Raw genomic sequence first — 25,104 nt, 5'->3', positions numbered from 1 at the left:
TGGAGCAGAACATGCATCTCCAGCAGTGACAGAGGTAGGACACTGAAACCACTGCAATAGAGATGCTCACCACAGATGACAAAAGCTCAGAAGCTGAGGGATTTCCCACTACCAACAATGCAAGTCAGTAGCCCTTAAGGGGAACCACAACACTATGTCATGGAGCAGTCCTCACCTGGAAAGGTGAGGAAAACTACAGCCTGCCAGACTTCTGAGTCCGTCCAGACGTTTAAGCGTATGGCACAAAAATATGTCCTGAAGAAAATCCTTTGTAACAGGGCTGTATGCTTAATGCTTGTGTGCACGTGTAGTATTCATTGCAGTAGGGAAAAACAACTGAGTAGGTCTCTTAGTGAAGACCTAGACTGTATTTCACCAACATTTCGTTCCACACTTTCTACAACACTTGTCTAAGTGTGATGAGAAGTGGATTAGTTAACAAAAAGCATATGGAAAAAAAAAAACAAAAACAAAAAAAACACAAACACACACGTTTTCTGCCTTCTTGCACCTCCCAGCTGAAGATCTCAGTTGGGAGAGCTGAGGCAAAGAAGGGTGCCTCAGCGCCATCTTCTGGGGACTGAGCTGTTGTAGGGAAGACACGAGTTCAGCAGGCCTGCAGATGTGCACACCCACCCAAGCAGGCCCGTTTTTTCTTGATTTTGGTTCTTTCACAGCACTAGTCAAGTTGCAAGAACATATTATAGAAAACTATCCTGTTACTGAAGAAACACCCCCAAAATACTCTGCTTCTCACAGAAACGAGCAGAAAATAAATCCATGCTCTAAATTCTAGAAAGTTACCCTCATTTTAGTGAGTTGTCTGATCACATTGCCACTGCTCCTCCCTGTTTTCTTTTGCCAAAGGAAAGCCTGAAATGTATGAAGTAGTGCCTTCCAGTAGTATTAGCATTCCAGAAGCCTTTGCTATAACCATAATCAGGGTGCCATGAAGAGGAAGAAAAAAAAAAAAAAAACAGTTCACCCCCAAATTAGCCAGAGGTAAACAAGGAATAGTCTTTTCAAGATGTAACTTATCCATTGGAAAAATTATACAGCCTGATACAACTGTAACACGTTATTTTCTGGGAACTCCTTATAGCATGACATGCTTTAAAGGAACTATTCAGTGACAGACATGTTTGGCAACACTTATTAAAACAAACTGCTTGATCAATTGTTGGAAGTTTAGTCTTTATGAAGAGGATTTCTGTTGCTGTTGGTTTGTGTGTTGTTTTTTTTTTTCTTTTTTTTTCTGCCAGTATTACCTATTACTTCACAGTGTAGCATCACTTGCTGTGTGAACACATTTTGTAACACGCACTTCATGACTGAATACTGTAACAGCTCCTTTGCAACCTTTGAAAGTGATTTTTCAAAGGAGCTGTATGCTGACAGGTGATTTAAAGCAGCTCCAGCTTACTGCTATTCAAATAAGAATGGCATTTCACTACCTTCAATTTTAAAACCAGATTGAGAGACAATAGCATGCCCGTACAAAGCACTTAGCAGAACTATGGTGTTAGATCAGAAATTGAAATGTTTCATGCTACATAAGTTTCCTTCTTCGTATGGGAAACAACAAAAAGTGAGGCTACGTTTGTTACTGAAGTTATAGTCATCTAAGTTCATTCTTTCCTGGGAAAAGGAAACTTCATTTTAAGTATCAGAATTTCTCAATATATGAAAACAATCAATACCAAGCTACATTGTCTTATTTCAGATAGTTCCAGCAACTAGGTCTCCTCAAATTTAGAAAGAATAAGGGAAGTTACTGTTGCTACCCCAAGAGACTTTCCTTTGTGAGATTTTAGTTCTCTTAGGATATCAGTATTGATATCCTAAACTGCTTGACCCAGTTTTGTAGTTAGGTCTTATTCTCCTCTTCAGCCAGTGATGCACAAGTGGTACATACATCAGAGAACACCACTGGGTTATGCCTTCCTGCAGATGGAAAGTTCACGAGACAACAAGGAAGACTTAAATATCAGGTGTCTTCTCTTTACTCCAAGCCAAACAATGAAGTTGATAAGGAGGTTTAGAATAAATGAGGAGGTATATTCATGCTCAGCTTTTACCTACCTACAGCATTTATCAGCAAAAGTCAGAAGACAAAGGAAGGTGATGTTCTAAAACACCTTTGTGCTTGGTCCCCCAGAAAAGGAGCTGAAAGGAGGACAACATCAAGCTAACTGGAAGCCTGGCCAAGAAAAGGCATTTTCTGTTACTTCCAAAGAATTTAAAGTGAACATATTATATCACCAAACAAGTGCTTTCCTAGTGTTTTGTTTTTAACATCACATTTTGACAGTCACATTCTTCCTACTCAGGAGGGAACTTTTATTCCTGACATGGACAATGGAGTACACAGAGCATGATTCATTTTCTAGGCTAACATATAGGCTCAACCTTCAAGAGGTGTAGGAAGTAAGCACAAAAATCACAATCCCTTGACCAAAGCAAAGGAAATGTGTTAACTCTGCAAATATTAGAAATTTTTAATTATGAAGTATGATAACCACACCTGAATTAAATTATGAATTTAATTCAGTGCAGTTTCTACAATTACAGAGGCTATCCTAGCAACCAAATACCCTGGAATAAGTGAAATAGACAAATACCAAAATTGTGTAAGTACAGGTACTCTAATGTACAGTACTCAGCAATTATATTAAAAACATCTATTCAAATGGCTTTCTGAAAGAACAGCTTACTTTCTGGAAAAAATATGGTTTCCAGATAGCTCAGCAACACTGTTGAGCTTCTAATACTAAGTATGAGAATTTAGAAAAGTTGACAATGCAGATGGTGAAATACAGTAGAATTCCTGTAGGTCATAGTAGCTTGACTTAGTTAATAGAATCTGTATTCTAGTTAGATGCACAAATGACTAAATTGCAATTAACACAGCAATTAATTGAAATAAAGTTCTCACTTGCTTTTTTTTTTTTTTAACCCACAAAAGCTAAAAGCATTAAGGATTTGAAACTATGAAACTTCAAATTTGGTAGGGAGAAGAACAAACATTACCAATCAGCAATTTCAGAGACGTCAAGTGGCTGAAGGTATTTCTACTACTTCCCCATACATCTCAGTCAATAAAGAAATCATACATCCAAAAATCAAGTGATGTAGAATCCTTTCAATCCTGCATTTTACCTTGCCTTTTTTTTTTTTTTTTTTTTTTGTAAAACAAGAGCTATAAGCTTCTGCTGATTTAATGATAAGCAATCAAACTGTCATTCAAAGCAACACGATGGAATATGAATCTTGCTAGAGGCAAGCACAAGGTTACACACAATGGAAGGACCAATCCAGCTAAACAAGGACATGCTGATGGGTTCTAAAATTAACTGAAATTATTCAGGAAAAACAAGTTAGGGGTCAAGATGAACAGCTGACTGAAAACATCTGCTAAACATGGAACAACGCAGATCAAATATTGAGGAAGACAAAGAATAAATGTGGCAAGTACAGCCCCGTTGTGTAAGAGCGTTACATGACTTCACCTTGCATATTTACTATGGTTCCAGCTATGACACTTGTCTAAAAATCAGTAGCATCTACCTCAAGTAAGTCTTCACTGCTATACTCGTCTATAGTCCTGAAAGAATTTAGTCCAGATACCTGGACCAGACAGCAGAAAACGGAAGAGCTGGAGAAGAACAGTGATTTGATTATGAACTAAAATCTTAGTACAAAAAGCACCTGTTCTAGTTGAGGATTGGATGGTTAGAATAAGCTTTCAGACGTCTACACCAAACTGTGTCACTTGAAATATCAGATTACATTTATAGATATTAATACTCCTTCAGGGATTATAAAGAATTTAAGGATGCACAAGTCATGATGTGTACTCTTCCTCCTAACCTTGCCACCCCAAATTTAGGGTAAGTATACGAGCCACCTGAAAACAAGAATTTAAGCCGTTCTTCACAGGCATAGTTATCACTGAACAACGGATAACTAAGGAACAGTTCCTATAAAAAAAAAAGATACAAGCTTTCTTGAGCTTATTTCAATTTTAATTAAGTCAAAGTGTGAAACCATCAGGAATATTCTACATACCTATATACAAGCTTAGTAGCATGACAAAGTATCTATCACCTCCTATATACAATCAGCTAAAATAATACAATAAAGCATGCCTTGACTAGGAAGTACAAACATGCTTCTGCAAGATTATTTAGCTGGTTTTGATCGGAGACGTCGCTTGATGATTAGATGATCACTTTCCTTCTCATTTTGTTCTATAAAAATCTGAAAAAGACATTTCAAGAGTTACTCATCTTTTCTTTATAGAAGGCTGACATACACTTCTAGACTCATGTAATCAACTACATGTTTTTCTCCCCATAATAGGCAAATTTCATTCTGAAAACATCTTCTCTTTTAACCAGGTGTTTATAGGACAGAGACCATTTTACAGCTGCTTGATTAGAAGCAACAAAAATGCTATGACCATACAAAATTCCATTTATCTTAAAAAATGTCCAAAGAAAATCTGAAGGCAAATTTAACTTCTTAACTCTAATACTCATTTTGTGAAATGAGGTGTTCAAAATACATTTATAGCTTAAACTTCTGTGGCTTTCTCACTTTCCCAGAATTCCGTCTTTCATTTTTCCTTTCAATTTCATGTTTCTCAGTTTCTGTTGTCTCTGTAGTTCTGTCCCATTTTCTTCATCTTCTAACAAACAACCTTTTGGTTTCTGCCTCCTTCATTCATACAATTTGAATGAAGAAAATTCAATGAGATAATGCAGCATGGACAAATGCTCACCATCATGAATAGAAGAAAGGCTTAAACAGATTTAAAAGACGTAGTTCCAATAGAGCAGGAGTACTACCAGCACCATAGCTACTGAGAGCCATGAAATCGCATTTCAGGAACAGTACATCGAGCCTTAGCACTTAAGACCCTTCATAAACTGGCTTAGACAGGAGAACACAGCTCAAGCATACCCAGCAGGCTGTCTAAAGTGTACTTTGGAAAAGCACAGATGTATACAACTTTTTAAAGTAACCTGAAGATCAGCTAGACGTAAATGGAATTTGAAGTTACCTTAAGCACTCACTTCCACTGCAAAGTTAATTGTACATGCAGAATTTTCTTTAGTGCTTTGATCATGCTGTTCCAAATTAATGGATCCCTAAATTGCCTGTATTTCTATTCTTTCTTTATGCTATAGTTAACTAGCATAGCATAAGTAGTATCGTATAACAAGTTATGTTATGCCAGTTAATTGCTGGAAGAAACACATACATTATGACTCAACTACTGTAGCAGAATAATTCACATTCCCCGTTACCAGAACTAAGCTACTTATGGCTCCAAATAGAAAGAGATCTCCAAGATTGTTTATATCACCTATCAAGTCACAATCAAACACAGAAGAGAGGTGATAATAGAAAATGAAACAGTAGGAAAACATTACCAAAAAGAATGGCTAGGTATAATCAAGAAATGCTCAGTACTATCAAACCCCTTATGCAAATTTACCAGACTTTCAAGTTTGTTCTGTTCCCCTTATAGCTTATTCTGAGCAAAGATCATAGAAATATATTACATTAGAGTAACCTGTAAGTACTTACTGAAGAAGCAGAGATATCTAGAGGGTAGGAAATGTCAGTTGAATACAGCTTTCTCTTAGCTCTTTTGGGCTTGATCTCATTTTCTTTGAGACTTTCTGGTTCTGAAGACTTCGGAGAGCTCTTTGGAGAGCTTATTGTTGCCATCAGCTTCTTTGCTAGAAGAATTTTAAGCCATAAATCAGTATCTTACTGGTTTAGTGAGCCTCAAAAAGGTAATGAATACAAAAAGAAGTAGTTAAAAATAAACAGAATGAAGTGGAAACATTCAAACATTTTATTTCACCACCACGGTTTCTACAGATGAAACATCTTTTTGGATGCAAGAGTTTAAAGTATACATTCAAAAGGGATATTAAAATAAATTCAGGTTCAAATGTCACTAAAAGTTAAACTTCAGCAGGAGTTGGACAGCAGGCCTAAGTTTATACACTTACATGGTTTCAAACTAGTACTAAATCTCTAAAGAGATGAGTACTTGCATATTATGAGCTAGAAGAAAACAAGAAAACTCCAGAAATACTAAGTTATGCAAATAGGGAAAGAAAATACCAGATGTGGTAATGAAGGTTGAAAACTGAAACCCATTTACTTGAATTAAGTAACTCCAGGTTGAAATTTTGAATAATCTGAATTTGGTTTCTATTGATATGCTGTCCCCATAGAATAGATATAAGCCTGGAAAGTTTTTGAACAATCCCGCTATCATCGACTAGATTATTTTAGAACACAGAAATAACATCTATTTTGTAGCAACTTTTCAAATTGGTGTAGAGATCTTCAGTTTTCACTATCTACACAGAATGTTTGAACGAATGTTTGAACCAGCCAGATAAGAATGTCTTTTGGGACTTAAAACTGATCATCTTTTATGCATTCTGCTAATCTTTTTAAGCCATAGAACCTCAGATTGTACATTACTGTAGGAAAGAACAGAAAAGGTTCTTCAGTGAAGATGCCTAGCAGTTAATCTTCCCAAAACTATGTTTAAATATAAGGAAGATCATCAATAAAATATGGCAATTAACGTACTCTGTATTATCATATAGCTTTCATATTCTGTAGAACTAATCTTCTCACAAATACACGCATCAAAAGTCATTATTACACATTATACAGAAAACATGGACAGGTAGAGATGGAAAAAAAAAGGATTACTTATGGAAATACAAAGGATTTTGAATTTGGATTTAGTTCACCTCCTAATTCTTAGTGGCCTCTAATCCCACCAAGATTACCTTTTACACTTAACCAAAACTTTAGAACTGTATGGTCCTTGCAATCAAGATAGCCTTTTCCACTCTGCAGGATTCAACATAGCAGTCCCTAATTCAGTTTCCATTATTTCATAAACTACTTAACATGGCAGACATGTCCTTTAATAACATGCACATTAACAGACCACAGTAGAAACACGCCATTACACAATGCCCAGAAAACACAGAATAAGTCTTATTTATTCTGTACAAACCTTTAGAATGAATAATAGTAGGAGAACTCTGAAAAAAGCCTCCAAGCTTTTGTAGTGTTCCATCCTTTTTTCTAGCTGACCTTTTGTTTGATGTAGATTCTTGCTTTCTTAGAGAATATTCTTTTCTAGACGTCTGTGTAGTAGACACCTGAGCAGAAATACAAGACCAGTGTTTAAGCTGAAGTCTGAGTTATTTTCAAATTTAATTCCATTTTATTTCAATGGTTTTTTTTAAGCTGACATTTTGAGCTTTGCTACTGACACCACTTTGGTCTATATTGCTCGCTGTGGGAGTATCTCATTCTATATCCAGAAAAAGTTGTCAATGTTTCAAGTATTTCAGGGCACGAGTGAAATACCTGAAAACAGTTTCTTTAAACATCAATTACAGGTTGTAGAGCATTTCTTTACACAAACCATTCTAATTATAAATAAAACATAAGGAAACTGATAGGAAAAAAAATACAGTACCCACCCTCTGAACTTGCCCAGGATAGTACTGCAGCCTGAAGACATTTTTGTAATTGTTGTGTATTTAAGTGACATGCATTTAAATGAACTTTAGTTTTACTTCAAGAGCATCACCTACAACAGCACTTATTGATACACTCAAACTTGACTTTCCTGATATTCAGCATGCAACAACATCCTTTCCTCCAGATCATTATACAATACAGCCAGTACACGCTTAGCAAACAGACTTACTCTCTCCTTGGTTAGCCTATAGGATTTAAGAGGAACAAAGTGTTTAAGAAACCTTATATATATACTTGAGTGAGATAAGATATTGCTGAGTAATAATGTTCACTCCTTTCACATCTCCAGAAAGTTAGAGAAATACATTACAGAAAATGCCAAACTATCAAAAATAGTAAAAAAAAAAATAAAAATAAAAATAAAAACTTCAAAAACACTAAAATACTTCAAAAGAAGAAGAAATACGTCAAAAATAGGAAAAAAAAAACAAACCGTTTTCTTGTTGCTTGTAGAAGGTGAGCTAAAAGCCATAGATTTTTCATTTTTCTTGTTTTCACTTTTCACAAAATCCTAGGAAAAGAAATACGTAAATTTTGGCTAGGATTCTTCCAGAAATAATTTGTCATATAAACAACCACTGCTTAAACTTAAATGCTATGGCTAACAGTATGGAGGTGTTTGCTAATGTGGATATTTGGATATTTTGCTAATATGGATAATTGGATAGTGGTAACTATTCAAATGCTACATAAACTTAAAAGGAACTAGAAATACCTGTAGGCAAACCATTCTGCCATTTGAAATTCTCTTCTCTCCATTATTTCGTACACATCCAGTATTGAGGTATTTAACAAGCAAACATGTAAGTTGAATTTATACTTAGATTTATTGAGTTGCTTTCAGGTTTATGGTGACAATGATAAAAACAGATTGTTACTAACAGATTAACAATAGAATTAAGGCATCTCTCTACATAAGCTTTTCTTTGAAGATCCATGTGAAGCAAAACTGCACATCGACAATTCTATTAAAGACACGCTTGGATACTTTAGAAAGCCAATGTATGGGAAGTCTAAAAAGCTGATTTGTGTGTACAGCTGTCTAGAGAAGAAATGCAATGGATTTCAGATAAGATAACTAAATACTCTTCTCCCTTTTCTGATGCCGTTATAGGTCTGCATGGCTGTTAATTTGTTCAGTTAAAGATTGTACTCTGTACAAGGTTCAATTTTGTATATTTCTAAAAGCAAAAAAATAATTTAAGGTCAACAAGAAAGAGTCGTTTCACCATTAATAGTTTTTAATTTGTCCCTGACTTTAGTGTTGACAATACGCTTTTCAGTTCTGAGGAATTTAAAAACCATCACTAGTTTGAGACACCGTTAAAGTTACTGAATAATTTCATAATTTGTTTGGCACACGTAATGCAAAAATAAATATTTAAGAGTAATATTCAGATGAATAAAACAGCAATAAAAATAAGTTAGCATTACATAATTAAGTAACATTTCTAAGTTTAGTTAAGTGTTATCCCATGAAGGTATGGACCATTATACTATGAAAGGATTTAAGTGAATCGTTATAGCAGTCTTTAAAAAGGTGGATAAGCACATTAGATGAAATATATTCATCTGCAGATAAGGTTCAGCAGTTTTTCCAGTGCCTTCAGAAGGGTGGTTATTTTTTACTTCAAGTTTTCCATCTGTTTGATGGATATTACTCCTGAATGAAATTGGTTTAAGATGCAAATATTTTAAATCCACTCTGGACACTAACCCAGAATAAAGCGTAAATTCCAGGTAACTTAACTTACGCAGCTTTCAACAGTTATTTTTGCAATCCAGGTTACGTATTTTGCAAAAAAAAAAAAAAAAAAACCACGCAAGTGAATTTATAGAAATACTGTTGAACACTAAATCACTGATGTGATTATTTTCCTCAACTACTTCACTGAGATAAAGTTATCATTTGGTAATGCTTGAATAAGAGATGCTAGAAAAGCAAATGTTTCACTCTCCAGCTGGGACAAGCTCACCCACTTGAAAGACATCACACATTAGCCAAGTCATCCACAAGTCACCTCCTTCTTACTAACCTGTCAACTCCGTAAGTCCTTACAGATTCAAATAAGGCCCTTAAGTAGCATTACAGGTACAAAACCCTAAGACCAAACTGTGGTATTTAGGTAGCCTTGAGATAGCTGTGTTGGTGCTAATGCCGTGAAAAGTATGCTGGTAACGTGCAGGGAACAACATATACCATCCTGAACTGCACTGGAGTCTCAGGCTCACATACAAACATACAGCACATTAAGAAGGCTGCAGCATATAACCTAGCCCAACTTAATTCATCTTCAGTTCATTCAAGTCTACAGAAAACAGCAAGTTCAGGTGCTGGTGCAGTTCTGTGCAGCCCCTCATATGATGGAAAAAAAAAAAAAAGGAGGTGGCCTTGGAGTTCAGGAATGTGTTGATTAAGCTTAATTTGAAATTAGGTATTAGGAGAGAACCAACAGTTGCCGAAGCCAAAACTAGCAATTCTGTAGAATTGGTCTGCAATCCCACAAATGAGAGCTGGGGACAGAGCAAATGGTACTGGCAGGGAGAGCACAGTGTAAAAGGCAAAGAGGAAATGCAAGGCAGGGATATGGGGCCAGAGATATGGGGCCTGGATATATTGAAGTCTATGGCCTTATTCAACACACACTGGCGATCCACCACTCATGTCTATTTAAACTTCTTTCACACCCCCACCCCTCCCTGATATAGAGGTATTTGTAGACCTCGGTAATCTCATTGAGAATCAGATAATAAATTTCTAATAAAGTATCACAGTAATACACTGAAAAACTACACAATACTTTGTTAGTTGGTCTAGGTCATACCTCATCCATTTCGTCACTCTTCCTTTTCCTTCTTGTTTTGAGCATTTTAACTGTCACAGGTAAGGCACTGCCCTGATGCTTTACTTCCATCTTATTTGGTTGCAGAGGTGTGAACTGGATTTCCATCTCTGGTTTTGGGAACCGACTAGTTCTTCCATTTTCTGTGGACACTTCAGAAGAGTCAAGGACAGTTTCTGAATGCTCCTGCAATATATGGAAATTCTTAGGAAACAAATTAAGTAATTATGAGATAAAAATATAATGCAATCCCCCCTGGAAAAGGATACGTGAAGTAAGCATTCAATCAATTTTTCAGATACTAGTTTACAGAGTTCTTATGACAGAAGAACCCCAGTCCAATTATAACCGAGTTTAACCCTTATTTTCTAGGGGGTCTTTATTTTTTTCCAGTTATAGATTGGAATAAAAACTTAAGTTTTCCATGCTGAATTCAGCTTGATACTTCCCAGGTCGTTTTCCTCAATGGCACAAACAACTGGGTTGTTTATGCAGCTATCAGCAGCAGAATTGACATGATTGTCCATTTCAATTCTGCTGCTTAGGAACTGGGCAGGTACAAGAGGTTTAGGCAGATACAAGAGCTTTAGACAGAACAATTGAATTTCTCTGTAGCCTATCTTCAGAGAGTTTGCCCTTCTCCTTCAACACTATGGAAGTTAATTGTGTAAATAACAAGGTCCAGCTGGCAAGCTACAAGCCAAATTCAATCTGCAGGAGTCTTATCACTTTTTTTTCCCTGGAGAAAGCCCAGGCATTCAGACAGCAACGCTGTCAACAAGCTGAAGATTTTCTCTTGTACCACCTCACAGCCGAACCACACATCTTGCATTTCCAAGAATGAGTTGGTTAATAATAACATTTTTCTTTATGTAACTGCTACTTTATGAAAGATAGCAATCAAAGATTTGCATAGGGTTGGTTAGCATCCTCAGCTAACATGGCTTCAGAAGTGTTTTTCCAGGTGGCTTATCTAATCAGCTACTTTATAATGAAAGTTTTCAAAAGCACATAGATAAAATTCACCACTAAGTTATGTTTCTTCAGCTTTTGGTGCTACCAAAAGCTCTCAAATCAGACAATCTGATCACGTCAAAAGATACCTGCAGAATAACTTCAGAATTGTTCAGACATGACACTGTTTCCTACCCATTTTTTTACTTATCAAATCCATACACTATACAACTATAAAACTTTCCAGTTTAAAGTTCCATACCAACCTCAGTTTCACTTAATGAAGAAGCACTGTTGGAATCATTCTCCTTAACTTCATGTCTTATTGGAACAGTGTCTCCAGTGATTGGATTAATCTCACTCTGTTTCTTCATAAACTGTAAATATTTAGAATGAATAAAAGTTATCCTATAGGATGAACTTTAAAAAAAAAAAAACACTGAGTTCTCTAAATTTATAAAATCTCAAGCACAGACACCTCATGAACACCTAGACTAAAAGACAGCACAAGTCTGAGAAGCAAGTAACATCATGATGTGATTGTAAGATGTGAGCTGCTGGGTCTCAGCAACAGTCCATCTTTTTCAATACTCTGTCTCTGAAAGTGGCAAAGGGAAATTCTATCTAGGGGTGTGTGATTCTGGACAGCTTGTCCATTCCCTTCCTGCTCTCACAGCACTCTCAATGACTGTCAACACCAGTTGGCTTTTCTCCTCATTCATAAGTAGTGAGTGTCCATGCATAACCCTTCACAGAAGCAGGAACAGTAAAACCAATTAAGTCAATTCAAACAAACAGAATGGGACTGATGTGAGCACTGCTGTTGGGAACAACTATTTTACAGGAAAGTAAGTGAAAGAACAAAACAGAAGCTACTTCTGAAGCTGTATTGCTGGCCTTTTCCTCATGCCACATAAACTAGAGAACTGCATATGTATTTCTTCCAATAGTAATAATAGCACCAGCCACAAACTTGTTTAATCACGCTGGTCACGCTGTTTGCTTGGACACGTGGGGATGATCAAAAGAAAAGTCTAGCAGCACTTGTTTTTTCTTTCAAGCCAGACACATGTGGTAGAGCTTGCAAATTTCATTATCTGGATACTAGAATTATATCAGCAAGATTAGTGGAGAATGCATGATAACCTACACAACCTTTTCTTTTGGGAACATGGGAACTTTTTTTAAAAAATACACTTAACAGTTCATTTTGGAAGTTCCTGAAGTTATAACTTTTGGGATATTACCAGTATCTCATAAATATATACTGAGAAAGGAACAGAACAACAATTATTACAATTATTTTCTCTAAATATAACAAACATTAGTATGTACTAATCATACCTCTTTGTTTACAGGTAAATCCACTGTATCTTGACTTTCTTCATGTAAAGGTACTTCTGGTGAAAACTGAAGGCTTTCATGGTTAATGCATTTTTTCAATTCCTTTATGAAGTCCTCTTTATCAGCCAACTGTTTTCTTAGTTCTATCACAGTTTCATTATCCTAACAAACATAGTAAAAATTGCCAAATTACAGGATTGGCAAAAAGAATTAACATATACATGAGCAGCACTGCAATTACTCAATAGCATTAATTTTAGTTTTCTGTTCTAGCCTGCAATTCTATCAAACGGAAGCTACGATAGTTTAAATTATTTGTGTGGCCACTATTGGAAGTAAATAAGTCACGTAGCCTGGAAAGATGTAATACGATTTTTATTTTGCTCTATTTACGTGCTTCAGTCATCTTCCCTAAGGTCTAAGAAGTTTGGCTTTCTATTTTTTCCATTAAGTCCTTGCTGCTGTGAAAGAGCCAGCAGTTGGGGTCATTTTGTTTTAAGCATGTCCACCTGGAGAGACTGAGGTCAAATATCCAGAGAAGGGATAACTAAATCAGTCTTCTGTTTAGCTTTTGAAGTCGTATGCTGCTAATTAGATTTGCTATCCTGGTTAAGAGCTGGACACAGAAATTAAAAAAAACTTGAGAAATCATTCCTTCTCTGCCTCCATTGTTTTCTTTCAACTTTCCTCACTTCTTTCATCTCATGCCACTCTACATGTTAGATCAGAAAAGCACCTGAAGAAAGAGAAAACTATTTCCTATTAAGTGTTCAGCCTAGCCTGGGGCAAAGTCCTACAAGCTACAGGAAAAGTCATTTTAAAATTTTTAGTCCAACTTTGCAAACAAAGAATCAAATTGACTTGTGCATTTATTTGTACTATTAAACATTTTGAAATTTTAGCCACTAACACAAATTCAGTTTCAAAAGAACATAAAGCCAGCCTTATTTTAAGCTGGCTGCAAATGTTAATATGACCATGTTTAAGAACAAAAATACAGCTGAAATGGTGAGTAAGAAAAGTGTTTTGCAGAATTTATTGGAAGCAATTGACATGGTAAGAAAAAAAAAAAAAGCTGACCTTTCCCGAATCCTTTAGGACAGACTGTTTCAGTTCTGCTATTTCTTTATCTTTTTGTATGGTCTTAGAAGCCAAAGTCTTGAGCTGTACTTCCAAAGCTTCTACTAATTTATCTCTCTCTTCACGCCACTTACTAAGATCGCTGTCCTTCTCCACCAGCTGTGCAGCAAGTCTTTCCTAAATGGAGAAAAGATTAAAAACGAACACTACTACTACACACTATCCGAACTGTTCTGACAGTTTGGCTTCATATAGTTAGTGCTATTTTACGGCCTTAGCAAACTTGAGAGCGCTTTTACATCTTAAAAAGGACATGCAGAACTAGAAATATATTGTATACAAATACACAAAAGCAAACCACGCTTCAATTTTCACAGTCTATTTCTCCTTGTGAAGAAAGATTTTTTTCCCAAAGAACCTCAACCTCTGTTTGTTAAAGTGATTATTAACAAGCATCAGGAAAAGTAACAGAGTAATAGTAATACTAAGCTCCTAACGTTTTTTCTGTGCTGGTTGCAGGTCCACAAAATCAATGCTAACTACTTCTAGATAATAAATATAGTTCTGTAGACTGTACAGATTCATACAGTTTCATGTGCTTAAGAAGTTGCAGACATGACAACAGGCTTGTGAGCATGCAAAGTAGTTATATTTTCATAAATTATCAGTCACTGTTTTGAAAGCTATATGGGAGCAAAACATTGGCATTTTGACCAAGTGTTTTTACTTTTTATCTGGAGAGAAGCTTTTTTCTTGCCACCTTCTGATTATTCTTTCTTCATCCTTCTAAGGCCTTATAGGCTTCTATTTTTATAGAAGATTTATAGGAGACCCAAGAAACAAATTGTTATTCGAAATATGTTTCCTTAGCTTCGTTAAACAGTAATTCATTTTCAGTTGTAGATCCCGTATTGATGGCTTACACTATATACTATGCTTTTTTTCTTTTTTTTTATTTTTTTTATTCTTTGACCCTCCTTCCCTTTTCCATATGGAGAACATCTCATCTGGGCTTTGTGTCATGTAAGAAAGTGAGTGGACTTTGACAAACGTAACCTACTCTCAAATGCTGATACTGCTAGTACTTGACATGAAATTTGTTCTGCACTACAGACTTACACTAAAGGACTCTGCCAAGACCTCATCACTTACAATTTCTGCTTGCTGCTTTATATGACGCTCTCTGTCCTCAGCAAATTTTTTCATTTCTCTGTTGCGATGGCTCTCAGCTTCTTTTACTTGATCTATGAGTCCTTTTTTTTCTTCCATCCACTTTTTTCTGTCAGTTTGATACTTCACCTCATTTTCCTATTTTTAAAAGAGATTTGAAATGAAGTCATAAGAAATCAAGCAAAACCAAAGTCTTAAAAGCCAGATTACCATTAAATAGACTTGTTTCAGAACGATAAATACTAACAGTTTTACTCCAGCATATTCTCAAATGCTGGTATTAGATATTCATCACTTCTTTTCTATTGGAAAAGACATTATCAATTTTCAGCATTTCTTATTCAGAAAGAAGCGACTTCATAAAACATTTCTTTAAAAATGCTCCGAGTAAATCATGAGCACTATAAAAGTTACACCAAAAGTAGTACTAAGGAGACCCTTCTAACTTACAAGCATCTAATCTTTTATGCCACCTTACAGGAAACATTAGAAAACTTGCTTCTAATTTAAGACTGAAAGGCAAAGAATGCAGTACAATTTAAATGGTAGGAGTAGATGAGTACCTAAGAACGGCCAATCCACAGCAACCTTGCCTTTTTTTTTTTTTTTTAAATCACACTCAAATCTGTTATCCTTCTCTTATGTAAGGCAGACAGCGCCTGAGAAACTGCTTGGAAAAAAGTCTACGTAATCTAAGTAGCTTATTTAGTTAACCAAATCAATTGACAGGAAACGCGTTTGACAAAACTATCATCTGAAGTTTATGATTTGCTTCGAGTTCGTATTTCCTTCTTGCATATGATGTACAAATCGACTAAGTACTTGGTTTATATTGTGTAGATCTAGTATAAAATGGAGCAATGAGTGTTCAACTTTCCCTTCTGTTTGAAGGACAGCATTTGTTTTATGCATTAGAAACAAATAATTTTTCAGGAGGAAAGAAAAAAGTGCAGAACCATTGCACTAACGGAATAAATGCAATCTGTTGTATAATCACGTCGGAAATTCCAGTGAGTCTATTTCTTTTTTCAATGAAGGAAGTCAGATCGGTTAAGACAAACATTCAGGGGAAGGCAGCAACAGAAGCACTGTCCATTGTAGCATAATGTAGGGAAAGTTGTACTCCTTATCATATGATTATGAAAAAAAACTAGTCTCCTAGAAGGTACTGCTTTAAAATTAAGTATGAATTAAGTCACCCTATTTTACCTTCAGTTCTTTCTGCAGCTTTATTAATTCCTCATTTCCATTTATGTTTGTGTCATCATTTCTGGTCATCTTTGGCTGCCACTCAGTATTGCTCTGGTTATTCAGCTGCATATATTTCTGCTTCCACATTTCCAATTCTAGTTGGTACAGAAAATGAGGTTACATGGTGTGTAGTTTCAAATATGTATTTGACCACATTAACATTTACCTGCTAAAGTCACTTGGCTTTATCAGCTACTAACACAAAGGAATAACAGAAGCCTTCAACTATTAGAAATTTGTTATGCATTACAGAAAATTAATACCTAAATAACGGTCAACTGGAAAATAGAAGTGGCTACTGCAACATATATAAAAAAACAACGTTGCCTCCCTGCTTCCTTTCCCTGGAGAGATTACCTGAAACTAATCTGCTGTTTTCTTCTAGTTTGGCTTCAAGTACTTGTTCTTGTTCAATCTGAGTCTGCTCTTGTTCTTCTAACGTCATCCGCATATCTTCAATTATTTTTTCTTTTGCACTGAGTTCTGAAGGTTTGAAAACAAATTTACAGATGAACCCCCTACCAGTTCCCATGATTTTTTTTAAGAAAGCCTTCAATACAAAGTAGTTTCCCCCTATGATCAAAAGATCTATTAGAAATAGAGCATCTCTATTCAAATATTTATATACAAATAAATAAAAAAGCTTAAGAAAGCCTTACTGAATAGAGTTAAATCTCTCATCTAAGTTTAAGATAAATAAGAATATTGACTGTATTATGAGAAAGCCATGATTCAGCTACTCTAAGTTCATCAAGCCTACAGAATCTATTGTTGTAGGATTTCATATTTCAGTGTTTGATTTTTGTTAAAGGTCATTTATTTTGGCAAATAAATACCAGATTAAAGAAAGTACAGCATATCTACACTTTCTCAAGGACTTGTTTCTTATTTTAATTCTGTTTCTCTGCTTTCAAATACACATGATAAGAGTGATACAACAAAAATTAATTGCTAACTAACATTTTAACATTCAGCTTAGGGTTTCTCAAATCATGTCTCACTATACGAATATGTAAAACTTATCAAGGTAGTTAATAGCATGACAACTCATTACACTGACATTCCACACCCAAAAAACAGAAAAGTAATGGCTTTTTCTGACCTTTACGTGTATTCTCATACTGTCTGGAGACTTCTTCCAGCTTCTCATTACTCAACTGCTCCTACATATCATTGAAAGCAAGTTAAAGAAGAGTGTTGAAAGAAAAACATACATACTAGAAATCAGTAGCAGCCTACAATGCTTTTCATTCTGAACTTGAATGAGTGGAACATTTAAGACAGTCTAGAATAAATATTTTTTTCTATAGAGTGTAAAGGAGCATTCAAGCTGATAAAAAAGGTTTAGAGAAAGACATCTCAACTAAAAAAAAGTAGACATCACAAAATAGAATCAGGGTATTACATATGTATTTACTAAGCTGATTGCTGTATTTAAAAAAAATTACCAGTGCTCTGCAATAATCTTTTAAACACTTCCCATCTGTTATGTCTAGTTTCAGCTGGTTACTCTAGTTTTACCTCCAGTTCTGTAAGCTTTGTTACTTAGAGAACATGTCATTAACAGACTAGTTAAAAAATTAAGAGAAAAAAAAATACCCTTTTAAATTGCTGGATAGCACGCTGTTTGATATCCAGTTCTTCACTCAACTGTTTTTTGATTTTTTCAAGTTCATTAACTTTGTTCCTCAGGGATTTCTCTTCGGAACGCATTGTGGACACCTACAATGGAGGTAGAATGCAGAGACAACAAACAAAGCTGACAATTAGTTACAAGCTTTTTTTATACAATCTAGAGTTACTTAAATAACTAAATACTTTCATTAAAAAAAAATCAATTTATTGCAAGAATATGAACGTCTTAACTAAATTTCAGGGTCTGGATGTGCATTATACTGTGCATTCTTTCTGACACGATTTTCCATCAGTTATTACAGTATGTTTGGCAGGAAAAACAAAACTCAAATGGCATAATCTAAACTCCAAATTTAGTTGTCTATTTGGAAAAACAACAGTTTTTTGACATGATTTCACCACCCCTTACTCTTTGTCAAATAAAGAAGAATTAACCACCAAACTCTGAGCAGTAAAAGGTCAGCAAGCATAAAGCTACAAGAAAGACACTATTACATTTTTAAGCCTTCATTTTCAATCCCAAACTCTTCCAATCTTTTGTACTAAATTCTTGCAATAACTTATCAGGTTCTAAGAAACTATCACTTCATAACTATATACTAACAATTATTATTACTACAAGTTACGAATGCAAAAAATAACTGAAATTGAAAAGAAGCCTTGGAGTGCTTTCTTCTGGTATATACCACTTTTCCTCCCAGATATATTCATTTTCCACAAGTCTGAAGGTTGAGGCTTTAAAGTTAGCACAAATACCACTGTAAGACATAATACTTGTTATAGTAAAGTATCTCGCCATAATCAAATCATCCTTTCTTTCCCCACAACTCTTTTTCAAGGTCACTAATAAAATTTACTTCTTCCTTTCCCCATTACCTATATTAAACCACATTTTGGCATCTCATCTTCTCTACAACTTCAACAGAAATATTAACAATTCACAGCTACTCTAGCTGTATAACAAAATAGTCTTAACATGAAACACTTAACCTTCAAAGTTGGAGATTTGAGAGAAACATGTTTCAAATAAAACCAAGAATAAAATTGCAGAAGAAACATCTTGACTACGACTACAAACCTCTTTTTGTACTTGCTGGATTTGTTTCTTAGCATCAGAAAATTTCTCTTTCAAATCTTCATAATCTTCCTCTTTCCTCTGCAAATCTTTTTTCAAACTCTGTACAAGGGCAGAACTATCCAAGAGATCTTTATTTAGCCTGGTGTTAGAAATAAAAAGACAGAAATAACATTATTACTCATCTGAAAGAAACAACATTCACAGGTTAAGCTAAGCTCTGACTGTTGGTTTCTATCAATAAATAGTATCTCAGATCTATCAAGATCAATAACAAATTCTATGTGTTTACTTTCAGATTTCAGCTTTTCCTAAGGTGCTAAAGCAAACTACTCAAATTCAGTTCTCATGAATATACAGCATAAAACTATTATAAATCCCCAATTTATTCTGTTACCCTGTATGTTTCTGTTTTCCCCTTAATTTCAAGGTAGTAAGATATCTTGTAGTAGTAGTTTAGTAAATGATATTGATAACATGCAGATGGGTTATGTTAAAGAAGATCAGTGTTCATAGAAGGTAGTTTTAACTCAGACTCAGTCTCAAAGGGCTATGAGTTATCTCACTATTTACTTACAGTTCTATGGACTGTGTTCTCTCGTTTTCATATTTCTCCTTTTCCCAAAGAGAGTGTTTCATCTTCTCCAAGCTGTTTGTCAACTGCACAACTTCTTCGTTCAAATTTGCTTCTTGACTATATAACTCTTTGATTTTTTGGTCTGAATTAGCACATTTTTCTTGCAGAGCTACTGTATTAGCTTCTAAATTTAAAATAATAGATTCCTTTTGTTTAAGTATTTCTTCTAACTTTGTCATGCTGTCTTCTTTTTTTTGAAAAGCTTCTAAGAGGCATTCAAGTTTTCTTATTTTTACCTTGTAACTTGTAACTTCCTCCTCCAATTGTGTAATTACTCTATGATCTTCTGCAGCCTGTTTTTCAAAATCTTGAGTTTTCTTTTGGATTTGCTCTTTTAACTGATCCATAAGATCCTTTTCCTTTATGGACTGACTATCTTGTTTTGTCATCTCACTTAGTTTTACTTTTAGTTGATTATTACAGTTTTCACTGTCCTCGAGTCCCTTCTTTAAGTTTTCAACTTCTTGAACTAGTTCTTTGATCTGCTGACTTTTCTGCGAGGAAGCCTTAATAATACTTTTGCATTCTTCCCAAATGCTTTCAACACTGTAGTGAAAGGAGCTCTCCCATCTTGGATCTGCTATAGAAGTCGTTTGGGACTGCATATCCATAGAATTAATTTGAGATGTCTCCAATTCATCTTTTTCATAATCTAAGGAATCCTTTAGATCAACTAAATCCATAGCATGAGACTCTAAGTGAGATTTACATAGCTTATCTACTTTGGACTGCATTGTTTTTATTTGTGACACTTTATCAATTATATTTTGTTTGGCATCTTCTACTTCCTTTTTTAGTTGAAGAATCTTTTCTTCTTTCTCCTTATTTATAGTCTTCTGTTTATCCAATTCAGAAACAGTTTGCTGATAGTCAGTTCGATACTGCTGAAGCTCTTCACTCAAGCCAGTTGCCCTTTCTTCAGAGTGGGAGAGCTGAAGTTGCAAGTTTGTTACCTGCTCACTGAACTCTTCTTTTTCATTTTCTTCTCTTCTGCATTGTTCTTCAAGTGCAGCTATCTGACTCTCCAAGGTTTCAACTCTTTCCTTCAGTGCTAGCATTTCCATATGTTTGTCATGACTATTTTGGTTCACGTGCTCAGTTCTTTCTCGCTCTATTGAGAGATCTTCCCAGCTGTCTTTCACAACTCCTAAAAATGAATACAGCTCAGGTTGATTAAAATCATTAAGTTATTAGCAATACCAAGTAGCAATTATGATGTGAAAAATGGTCACAATATGGAAAACATACCCTCACGTCAGATGGCCTTTTGAAGTCTCAAAGTAATTAAAGCCCTCTGAATAGCTTAACATGAAATAGGTGCCTTGGACTTCTAAGTACTTTGCACCAAAAGGCCCTCAGCCTGAAAAAATTCTCTGCCTTAGCTCTGTTCAAACCTTCTACTCTAACACTAGTAGAGAACCTATCTAGTTTATAAAAATGTTCCAATATTATGAGCTAGATAATTTAGTTCTATCTAGTTTCCACATTCACTGGTTCAACAATCCCTTCAATACAGCTAATCACCCAAACTATGTTTAGAAGAGCAAACGCATGATACGCTTTTTGAGAAGTTTCATTCATACTCAACGTCCCCTTACTTTAAAAAGGAAGCTGAAATCCCACAAGTTTATCACTGTGTTCCTATCCTTCCCCTCCTCTTTTTTCAATTGGACTCTAAAAAAAATGTAAGAATCACCACTTCTGCCTACACCTACAGCATCGCATGCAAAGTTCTCTCACAAAGAGATACAAATTTCCAAACTCAAATTGCATAAATATTTTATTAGCTTGAGACTGCTTTTTCCATAAGTAATGAGCAATTAACTAAAAATCACATGCATTTTCTCTCTATCAAAAGGGACTCCAGCTGCATTTCATGAGTGCTTGAGAATCCAGCCGCCTGTTCAGTAACCTGCATGCCATGTTTTAGTACAAAAAAGCCTGACCATCTCTAAGGTTGAGGTTATGACAATTATGTATTCTAGGGAGATACTGTTTCTTGCAAGTACTGCACCTACCACAGGGTGGAATTGGGTGGCCATATCACATAGCATCACATGCACTGCATGGAAGCAGCCTCTGAACTGATCCAACAACTCTTACAGACAGCCCACAACCAATTTAATAAAAACAGTCATCAAATTGTACCAAACACTTTCTTCCTGCTGATCTCTTCTAATTAGACCTACCAAAAGCTCCTGCTAGATCAAACACGATGATAGCAGTACTTTAGCTTGTAAAGCCATGCTTTTAAGTTCTAGAAGACTAAAAGTTTTGGGTTAGGAGATAGTTTTCCTCTGAAAGGCCAATTGTGTGGGCAGGCCCAAGAAAATGTATCAAACTAAACACTACATATTCTTCATACTAGACAGTTTTACATACTTCATTGAAGGGGAAAGGAGCTGAGGTACTATAAGGTACTATGTTATCTCAGGCATCAAGAGAGAAATTGAAGAGCTTATAGCCCAACACCTACAGTAAGAAGAAGATAGCCATTCACAAGAGAAATTAGAAGCAATTGCAATGCTTTGTGCTGAAAACCATAATTATGCTTATAAAGCAAGATAAATATTACTGCAAGAAGATAGCGTGCCATTCAGTCCAGAATCTTCTAATTCAGGAAGTACTAAAAGCACCGTCCCAAAACATGGAAGGCAAGACCTAAAGGCCAAAGAAATGTACAAAAACTTCAAGCCAAGATAACACATCATCTCTTAAAACAAATTTAGCTCACGCCACCAGTATGGCAAAATCCTATGAAACAGCCAACACAATATATTTGTGCTCTTTTTGCTATTGTGCCAAGTATACTTAACAAGAATGGTAAATTTTTTTAACATGTATTTTTAACCATTATGGAACATCTCACAGCTCAGTTTTGAAGTCAGACACTTAAACACCTAAAAATAAGAGGAACACCTAAAGTGACTGAATAGCCTGTATTTCTCAACAGAAAAATCTCAATGCCGGAACTGTCAGTTCTCAAAATAAATTTCTATTTTTTGTTGTTGTTTTGAGAGTGTTTTAGTTGTTATAACAAATCCACTACCATCTAGTGTATTAAAGAGTCTACACCAGCTTCATCAACTGCCCCCACCTCCTCCTGTAACACTGATGTACATGGTACCTTCAAGTGGTACCATTAGGACCCAGTATTCACTCCAAACAAAGATGGTAGAGACAGAGATGTTTGGTGTACCTTGGTGTACCAAGCCACCTTCTGACAGAGACAGAACTTTCTTTCAGTGAGACTTCAGATATTTGACAATTGTTCAATTAAGTTGTAAAAACAGCAGAAATGCTCTACTGGGTCACACATACCATTTGCCCACTAGTATTTTACCTCCCTTGGCTACTGTTGGCAAACCTAGTCTCTTCCTCCAGACCTTTCCTTGCACAAAACAGTTGTGAATGTTGTTCCAATACTAAACACACCTCTGCTTAACACTTTATGAACCTGTTGGCTGTTAGTTTGTATAATCACTCCTAGAACCTGTCGAGAATTACTTGCTTCCTCTGCTTCCTAGGGCAGCATCCTCATCTAAACAAGGCCTAGATTTCCTTCCTCAAACGTACTTTGCAAGAGGAAGGCAAGAAAGAAAGAGGCAAGAAAGAAAGGGTCAAAGGGAAGTGTCAAAGGGATGTTTGATTCCCTTTTTGCATATGGCTTCCATAGTTCTAGGAAACTGAAGCCCAGCTGCGTCCAGAAGTTAAATGTGAAATGGTACCTGTAAGCTCTGCCTGCACAAATCAGGCCCACATAGCTCTATCTTGATGATTAAACAGACTTTAATGACGCTGATAGAAATAAGAAGCGGTACCCTGGGAAACTTGAAAATAAAGTAAAGAAAGCAAGATAACTGAAAGTGCAAACATAAGAGCTGTGCAACAGGCCAGCTATGGACTTAAATAGTTACTTCTATTCAGATGGAAGTCTTTTCTTCTTTGCCAGAACTATCATCTTGACCAGTGCTGGTGTGTTCACAGCACACACACAGAATTAAACATGGTCTCACAGCACGTATTGTATGACTGAGCAATTAATAAGTCATTGACAGCTTTGATGCTTGTCCTGAGAAATTCTGAAGCACTTGAGCAGGTGATGTTACTCTCCCAGAAGAAGAGCAGAAGTGGAAGTAAGGTTAATATGAGAACAATCCTGAAGATTAGAATTACTACTGAGTCTGGGAGTTTATCAGCAGATGAGGAAAAAGCAACAGAGGAAGCAGTCTAAAAAACTAACTTTTATTTTAAGCTTTTAAGAGTGAACAGTATAAGACCTTCTGCAAACAAGCATTGACATAACAGTTACTTCCATTTACATTTTAGCACAGATTTTCTCCTCATACCACAAAGTTTACGCTTTGCAACTTTTGGCTTCTGCTCTGGAATAGGAATCAAGTTTTTTTGAAAGACACCTTGTCCTGTGACGGTAGAAATTGTACCTTTCTTTGTAGGTGGCTCTTCTTCCACAGTAGGTTCATTTCCTAATGAACGCTTTCTTCCCACTTCCAATACAGTTTCCTCAGATTCCTTTACCTGGCTGCTTTCAGCTACTTTGTTAGAGCTCTCCTCTGCCATTTTTCTTTTAATGCTAGTTACAGTCTTGTCCTGGATTAAAATAAAGTCAGTTACATTGAAGTTTTTACAAAATGAGCACTTAAGTCTTAGTACATTTTGTAAATGTATTTGCATACAAAAAATATCTGGGTAAGATGTTCCTCTGAAAACCCCCACAGAAATCAATTACATATCTTAAAGCAAGAGCAAGTATGCCTTCAGATACCGAGAGCACAATGCTTTCGACAACATAGAAGGCAGAGAGAGCAAGAGCTTGGGAAACTGCAAAAATGTGAAGATTCACATACAATCAATGAGTTTACCACCCAAAAAAGAATTTCCTATGTACAGAGTTTATATAATTGCCAATTTGTTTGAAGGACAAATCATCAGTTCTTACGACACTGAAGTGATGAGCTTGTATGTCTGCTATAGTTTGGAGTTATAATCAACTTCAAAGGCACAGATCATTTTATTCATGACAGACAATGCAGTTTGAAAGCCTGGTCAGTTCTGTTGTACATACTTTGGACCAGGTGTTTAACTGAGTTAAGATGAGTTAAAGTTTCTTACAAGATGACACAAACAGTAAGCCATGCTGGCACTGCCAAGGACTTATTACTCATCCTCAGGACTTCAAGAAAATCTTACTAGTAGTGTTAAGGCTCGTGGCCATGTTTTAAGTGTCATGCCACACAGTCTCATAGAAACATTGGATAGAGTTGGAACCTTGCTCTTGGAAAAAATAGTAATAATAGGTAGCAGTTATTGTGACTCTCACTCAGCTTTAATAATATAGAAAACCTAAATTGCAGTGAGGAAGAGATAGGGAGTCAAAGGCTAAGCAAGGTCAAAGCCTTATTTTTTCAGGGGAAGAGAAACTGATTGAATGCTGACAAAGTAAACTCCATTTAAAGTGTTCTCAGAACTACTTAAGACTACTGAGCATCAGGTTC

General features: G+C 35.7%; 1 protein-coding gene across 8 annotated transcripts in view; it reads right to left on the bottom strand.

The window, feature by feature from the left end:
• Nucleotides 1-4,003: 4,003 nt before the first annotated feature.
• The window catches only part of KIF20B (kinesin family member 20B), a 36,946-nt gene continuing 15,845 nt past the window's right edge, over nucleotides 4,004-25,104 (bottom strand). For all 8 annotated transcript variants that reach the window (XM_068687957.1, XM_068687963.1, XM_068687964.1 and 5 more), the window contains 16 exons: nucleotides 24,034-24,199; nucleotides 19,529-20,735; nucleotides 18,955-19,093; nucleotides 17,841-17,963; nucleotides 17,344-17,404; nucleotides 16,599-16,724; nucleotides 16,200-16,336; nucleotides 14,973-15,128; nucleotides 13,821-13,997; nucleotides 12,741-12,902; nucleotides 11,663-11,773; nucleotides 10,425-10,628; nucleotides 8,033-8,110; nucleotides 7,064-7,211; nucleotides 5,596-5,750; nucleotides 4,004-4,260 (listed from right to left, as the gene is read on the bottom strand). In XM_068687957.1, coding sequence (XP_068544058.1) covers nucleotides 4,183-4,260; nucleotides 5,596-5,750; nucleotides 7,064-7,211; nucleotides 8,033-8,110; nucleotides 10,425-10,628; nucleotides 11,663-11,773; nucleotides 12,741-12,902; nucleotides 13,821-13,997; nucleotides 14,973-15,128; nucleotides 16,200-16,336; nucleotides 16,599-16,724; nucleotides 17,344-17,404; nucleotides 17,841-17,963; nucleotides 18,955-19,093; nucleotides 19,529-20,735; nucleotides 24,034-24,199 — 3,228 coding nt within the window. In that variant the 3' untranslated portion in view covers nucleotides 4,004-4,182. The remainder of the gene's footprint in view (nucleotides 4,261-5,595; nucleotides 5,751-7,063; nucleotides 7,212-8,032; nucleotides 8,111-10,424; nucleotides 10,629-11,662; nucleotides 11,774-12,740; nucleotides 12,903-13,820; nucleotides 13,998-14,972; nucleotides 15,129-16,199; nucleotides 16,337-16,598; nucleotides 16,725-17,343; nucleotides 17,405-17,840; nucleotides 17,964-18,954; nucleotides 19,094-19,528; nucleotides 20,736-24,033; nucleotides 24,200-25,104) is intronic.

Source organism: Anas acuta, chromosome 7, assembly GCF_963932015.1.
Source record: "Anas acuta chromosome 7, bAnaAcu1.1, whole genome shotgun sequence".
Lineage (NCBI taxonomy): Eukaryota > Metazoa > Chordata > Aves > Anseriformes > Anatidae > Anas > Anas acuta.
Note: the sequence above shows the minus strand (reverse complement) of the source record. Positions and strands in the feature narration are given on the sequence as shown.